Here is a 7,084-nt window from a genome sequence, read left to right as displayed (position 1 = left end):
CTAGAAATAAGACGAAAGATTACCTTGTGATGCAGCTGTGTGAGATATTGCGTCTGTGTCCATGTACCACTGATTGTCAGGAGTGTGGAATGACATGGTGTGCATTGCGGTCTCAATGTCTGTTGGTATCTGAGATGAGGTAAAGGTTGCATACACCTGAGGATGCTGTCCTAGAATGCCTGGCTGCTTAGGAGGACCGGCAGGGTGTGTCCACTGAGAGGTGGGATACGGACACGGTGGCATAGTCCATGGTGGTGGAGCCCAACCCCATGGTTGCCAGGTTAGGTACTGCTATTGTTGTTGTCAAGGAGGAGCAGACCAAGGTGAGGGAGCGATGAGAGCTCCAGACTGAGGTGCAATGTGGTTACCACATCCCCCTCCGCAACCCTGGTTGCCACGGGAGAGAGAACGGTTGTCAGGGCGGCGGTTGCTACGCTGAGAGGTGTCTTCAATAGGTTTCGGCTGAGTGGCGTGCATAGCAGCATGAGAGCCCGTGTTTGCCATCTTAGCCATACCGACTTCTTCCAAAGTGAGCACTGATAGAATGCCGGAAGAGGGTTGCTTTGACGAATCAAAGTAGCAACACTGCGGTAAGCTTCTGGGAGACCAGAAATCAGCTGAAGGACCAGACGATGGTTGTTGACAAGGGAGCCGACATTTCTCAACTGATCAGAAAGCATCTTAAGACGCTGACAGTAAGTTGAGACATTGGGAAAATCCTCCATACGAGTGTTAGAAAACTCTTGCTCAAAAGTGACAGCTCGGGCATTTTGGTTGTCCTGAAAAATATCTTCCAAGCGATTTCATGCTTCCATTGCAGTGGAGTTGGGTTCTATAGTAGTGGTCAACAAATCGGTAGAAATAATGGAATAAATCCACTAAAGAACAATGGCATCAAGAATGGACCATTGTTCATGGTTGGCATCGGTAATGGCTGGTGGCTCTTTTCCGATTGATGAAACGATGTGATGCATGACTCGATGTGAGCGAGCATGGATGCGGAAAAGCTCGGCCCATGTAACATATTGATCTTTTTCCATCTCAAGAATAATAAGAATGTGGTTCCTAATATTGGAGACGACAAGAGCGGAATGAAGCTCCGATTTAGAACCTCGAAACGTGGTGTTCTTGGGCAGGCCAGAATCACCAGTATCGGCGGATTTGTGGGTATCGACGAATTTGTGGATATCGACGTCACTGTGTTTCGAATGGTATGATTCAGACATGGCTGCAGGTGCGACAACGGCGGCGCGAACAAGGCGGAAGACGAGAAAATAGGGTGGTTCTCGTGTTCGGTGGTGGCGGTACATAGTACGGTAGTCCTGTTGCGGCGACAAACTTTAAGGAGGGAGAAGAAGCATGCGACAACAGACTGAATGAGGGAGAAGAAGAAACACATTTTTGCGTTTGCTTTTTTTTTTAGAGAGAGGGATCAGTTAGGATTGATACCATGTAAGATAATGAAAATCGTATACTTCTTATTGATCTGAATAGAATATATATACATCAATGTATAACATTTGATCAACTATCAATTATGATACAACATAATTATAATATTCGTTACTTCGATGTTGACCATCAACATGTTGATTACAACTAAATATTCTCTAGGTCTTTTTCTCCATTGTCTATCTCCAAATGATGAAGGCTTTAAATTTTATAGAACCAAAAAAATATCTCAAATTTCTCGACATAGAAAATAAGTGTATATAACATCTCTTCATCAATGTTGCAACCAAAAGAGTTGGCTAAGGAGGGTTTGGGGTTGAGATAGAGGTGTTGTAAATTTGATTACCGTTAGAGAGAGAAGATGATAACAATCCAGTCAACAGAAATAGGACAGGTGTCCCATTATACATTTGTTAAGATCCTCATTGAAACCGAACCATTTAAAAGTACACAACAGACATCTAAATCTCAATTTCGTCAAAAATCTAATCTAATCAAATAAAAACACAAACCAGGCTTACCCTTAAAGCCCATCATCACAACATTCACTCTCTCTCTCTCTCAATTTCTGTGGCGGCTCTCTCTCTACTAATTCTCTTCTCAGATTGAGATTGAGATCCAATTTTCCCTTCTTCTTCATCTCTTTTTGGGTTGGGTTCGCCATGGTTGCCCAACACCCGCAGCTTCAGATTCAGACCCAACAACCTACACCTTCTCCTCAAGATGAAGCCTTGAAGAGAAACACCGATTGTGTATACTTTCTTGCTTCTCCCTTGACATGCAAAAAGGTTCTTTCTTCAATATTTTTATTATTATCTAAAAAGCCCCTTTTTTCAATTCTATCTTTTAGGGTTTCAGATTCGTCTGTTCGGGAATTATTCTATCGTGGTAATTATTGATTTGAAACAAACAATCGAATTTTGGGTTGAAGGGTGTGTTGGTTTTCTTGGATTATAGTACGTCTGTCGGAATTCTCAAAAATTGTTTGATTGTTGATATCCATGATGAATTTTTTGATTGATTGCGTTTCTTGGTATCTTTTCTAAAAAAACCTAATTGATCATCTTGTTGTTTATTGGATCTATCTGAGAGATATTTTTATTTCTCTGTTTGAATCTTCCTTTTGTAATTGACATAGTGGATAAAGGGAATGAGGATTAACAGGGTTAGGGTTATTGAACCCTATTGTGATTGTTAAGGTCATAAATTTTGTTACTCAATTAATTAGGTTAGATCAATTCCATGAATCCAGCTACAAAAAGATTAAGCTGAGATCAATTGAGCATTTGAAAGCATCTCTATGGTGTGTAGTGAATGTCCCCTTTCATTGAAAACTGTGACAAATTTTGTGGCGAGAGTATTTGAATATTGATGACATGTTTAATCTGTATTGTGTTTGTTAGCAGTTTTTTTATTGAGTAATTGGGTAAGTTGTTTTTGTTGACTATATTTCATGGAATCATACTAATGATTGCTGCTTCTATTTTTTGCAATCATGTGGCAATGATTAGCTTTTGCTTTTTGCATGATACAATAATGAGCATTTGGTATCAAGAATATATGGTTATCTAGATATTGAATGCAGATACATCATTTAATTTCGTTTCTGACGACATATTCATTTGTTCTTTTTTTTATTAAAATAGGGAAATGAATGCGAGTACCGCCATAGTGAGTATGCTCGGGTAAATCCCAGAGATTGCTACTATTGGTTGAATGGTAACTGCTTGAATCCCAAGTGTTCGTTCCGTCATCCGGTGAGTTTCTTTATGAGCAAGAGTTTTCTTTACTTTTTTTAATATCTGATTTATGAATTAATTCATGCCATACGTTTTTTCACTTGTTTATATGGCTTTTAGTAACAGTATTTTGTTTTTACATGCAGCCTCTTGATGGGTTGTTAGGAACACCACCGGCAACTGCTCCTGCCGGACCATCTGTACCCGTGCCACAGATTGCAACAACATCTGCGGCGCACACACCGTATAATTCTAGTAAACAAGCTGTCCCTTGCATTTTCTTCCAAAAGGGATTTTGCTTAAAAGGAGACAGATGTGCCTTCATGCATGGACCAATTCCTAATAATGGCAGTAAAATAGCTACACAGAGCTCGATGACCAACCAAGGAGCTGAGAATCCAAATTTGAAGAAACCTTATGTCGGCACTGAAAAACATACTCAGGAAAGGAAAACTTCCCAAGCAAATGTTGGAGGTGCAGCTGAAGCTAAACCTGTCAATTTCAAAAAATTTGAACCTGCTCCACCAAAAAATATATTTAAATTGGAGAAGCATGTGCCGACTCAACCTGCAGCAGGATTTGACAACGAGGCTTCAAGATTTAAGACACCTAGTTCTCCACCGCCGACCAACGGGCCTAATGTAGCCCGGTCTAATCGTGTGCATCAACCTCGTTTGCCGGATGATCACAGTTTCCATAGTGGTAAGGACAGTGACGAGTTTCTCAGAGAATCGTCTCCTGGGTTTGATGTTCTTGTAGCTGACGAACTTAGGAATTCCGATTACTATCACGGGGAAGATGAATTTGGTATAACAAGAGGTCAAAATGAAAGAGGCCTAGACCCTTTGAATGAATATGATATGGGGCATTCTGCTGATTATAGTTTAGCTGCTGATATTGATCGAGATAGATTTCGTGTGCCCCAAGGTTATGACTCATATGATCACATGCAAGAGCCATATGGTTGGGAACCTAGGAAGGCATCAACCCATATAGAAAGGACTCGTAACAGTTCTCGCAGTCCTGATAGTGTTGAGGTCTCAGATCTCCGACATCGTTTATCCAAGCGCAGGAAGGGTCTAAAATCTGTCGTCACTCATGACGAAGAGCAAAGTCGTCGTTTCTCTCGGAAAGATTCGCTCCACTTACCTTCGAATGAGAGATCCGTCAATAATCGTTTCCGAGGAAGAATAACACTTCCACCGAATGGTGGTGAGGGTCACCTAGAGAGGGACTTAGACAGAGGAAGGGACTTGGACAGAGGAAGGGACCTGGAAAGAGGAAGGGACTTGGACAGAGGAAGAATCAGTAGCAGGTTATCATCTGGAAGGCTGCACCCTCCTCACGAGGGGAGGATCCACGATAGAATGAGAGACAGGTTGCCGGATGACGAGAGGAAAAACTTCAGAGGCCGATCGATGGGAGACAGAAGTGAGTTCTCTGCGCCTAAAAGTCTTGCTGAACTTAAATATGGGAGGAACTCCGAAAATACGGATCAACAATCATTAGGAAAAAGGAAAAGCTACCAACAATATGAAGATGATGTTCCATTTGAAGGTCCAAAACCTCTTAGTGAAATTCTGAAGGAGAAGAAAGGAGTTGGAGCCGGTGCAGCCTCCTCCCAGAGCAGCAAATCAGCCTATAATAATAAGAATGAAGGAATTACCGAAAACGGATCATTGTTGAAGACTAATGTAGAAGAATCCAAGAATCAGGCTGCTGATGTTGCTGGAAGAGAGGTTGACAACACTAATGTAACTCATCAGTCGCCTGAGGATGGAATAATATACGACGAAGCTGCCGAAGAACAAGAGTATGAAGGAGAGGAAGGAGGAGACTATGAATATGAACAAGGTGATGAGGAGTATGAGTATGAACAAGTCGATGAGGGGGAAAATCAAGAGCAAGAATATATGGAAGAAGAGGAAGATGGAGATGACTTTGCCAAGAAGATTGGTGTTGTTCTTTCATAATTATTATGGAGAGAAGAAGCTCATAAGCATCTTTTGTGGGACCTTAGATTGTCTCTCTTTAACTTAGCAGCATTTTTCTGCTTAAGATTTGCATGTAGAACTGAATTTTCTTGTATTATTTTTTACAGTTTTTAAATCCGTTTTGAGTGGATATTTTTATGTAAGAAGTGGGGGCATTTTGCTGTACTCTCATGCAGAGTGCAAGCCTGTAACGTTAGAGAGTTAATAATATTTGCATTCAAAATACAGTTTTTTTTCCTTCTAATTACTTTAATTGATATGACGGCAGCTGGTATTCCAATTTTCAGTTAGTTCTATAAATATCATTTTAACTGAACTTAATTTATTGGTTTTTTACTTGTAACTTAATTTTATTAGTAATGACAGTTAAGCTTGCATGGGGACAAGTTTAAGCTAAAGACAGTTAAACTTAAATGAAGAACGGAAATGCCTTTATTACAGTTGTAATTTAAAGATTGCAGAAGAGTCTGTTGCATAATTAACTTTCTGTATTTTAAATTAAATTAAATGAAGAATGGAAATACCCTTATTTGGGAAATTGTCCACCAGAATATCAATGAACCATCAGACTAATGTTTCTACTATCTTCTTAGAAATCTAAGGACACAGAAGAGTTCATGTTAAAAGACCTTTCAGTTTTGTTCCGTGTAGCCATTGTAGAAAAGATGATCTCACGTCATTGTTAAATCAATTGTCCACAAATCCCACCTCAATTGATAAAATTTGATATCGTTAGATTCAACGTTAATATCACTTTATCTATGGATTAAAAAATTGCTAAACTATGTGATTTTGTAAGATTTATTTATAATATTGAATTCCAATGATAATTAATTTTGAGTAACCTATTCACAAATTTTCAGTCTTTTTAATATTCTTTAGTAATTTGTCAACTTTTTGTTTGTTTTATCTCATGTTCCTCATATTTTATACTTTTTTTTAATATAATAATATGCTTTAAAAATATACTATGCTATTAATATTATAATTAAAAATAAAGAAAATTACGTATATTAGAAATTTGATATATATATATATATATATATATATATATTATATATATATATATATATATAATATATATATAATATATATATATATATATATATATATATAATATATATAAAATATAGGGGTGGACAAGAAAAAACCACCCGAGAATAACCAACCGAACCGGTTGCAGGATTCTATTTCGGGTCGGGTTAATTCGGTTTGACGGGTTGGACGGGTGTTGCAAACGGGTTCAGAGGGGTGTGTGTGGCCGGGTTCGGTTTTGTTTTTTTGGCCTAACAAAATCTGAGTCCGACCGATTGTATATTAATTATCTAACTTATGCCCAGCCCAATTTTATGACACCCAGTAGAATTTTGGCCCAACAAAATCAGAGTTCTCCTCCAAAGCTTTAGCGCCCCTCTGAACCCTAAAGCTTTAGCGCCGTCACCTTGCTTCATCTCCAAAAGTAAAACAAAATCGCTATCTATGTCTCTCCTCCGCCGTCATCACCGTCCTTTCCTCCTTCATCATCACTAAGCAAAGAATCATTTGTATCCTTATCCCTCTTAATCACGTTCTTTTGTGTTCGTATTTGCTTTCTAAACACTAAGTCTTTCTTTGTTCTTGATTTCAGATTTTGTATTTTCAGGTTTTGTAATTTCAAGAGTTCTTTGAGTTAATGGAAGGTTAGATCGTTGTTTATGTTTTAAGAGCTTTAATCTTTTATATACTGTTTTAATAACTCCATTTGTTTTATTTTTATCGAGATATGGAAGAGGCTGTAGAAATGCAAGGAGCTGGAGAAATACAAGGAGCTGGAAGTTTGCATAATAACAGTAAGTTTAGTTTATTTTATGTATGTTTTGTATGCCTATGTTGATATATCATGTTGAATATTTTGTTTGC

General features: G+C 38.5%; 1 protein-coding gene across 1 annotated transcript; it reads left to right on the top strand.

Moving 5' to 3' along the window:
- The first annotated feature begins 1,883 nt into the window (after positions 1-1,883).
- On the top strand, positions 1,884-5,412 carry LOC127100959 (zinc finger CCCH domain-containing protein 17). The gene is made up of 3 exons (XM_051038276.1): positions 1,884-2,240; positions 3,099-3,209; positions 3,338-5,412. Exons 1-3 carry the CDS (start codon positions 2,115-2,117, stop codon positions 5,162-5,164), a joined length of 2,064 nt encoding a protein of 687 aa, XP_050894233.1. The 5' UTR covers positions 1,884-2,114; the 3' UTR covers positions 5,165-5,412.
- The last annotated feature ends 1,672 nt before the right edge of the window (positions 5,413-7,084 follow it).

The sequence above is a fragment of the Lathyrus oleraceus genome, chromosome 7 (genome assembly GCF_024323335.1).
Source record: "Lathyrus oleraceus cultivar Zhongwan6 chromosome 7, CAAS_Psat_ZW6_1.0, whole genome shotgun sequence".
NCBI lineage: Eukaryota > Viridiplantae > Streptophyta > Magnoliopsida > Fabales > Fabaceae > Lathyrus > Lathyrus oleraceus.
Note: the sequence above shows the minus strand (reverse complement) of the source record. Positions and strands in the feature narration are given on the sequence as shown.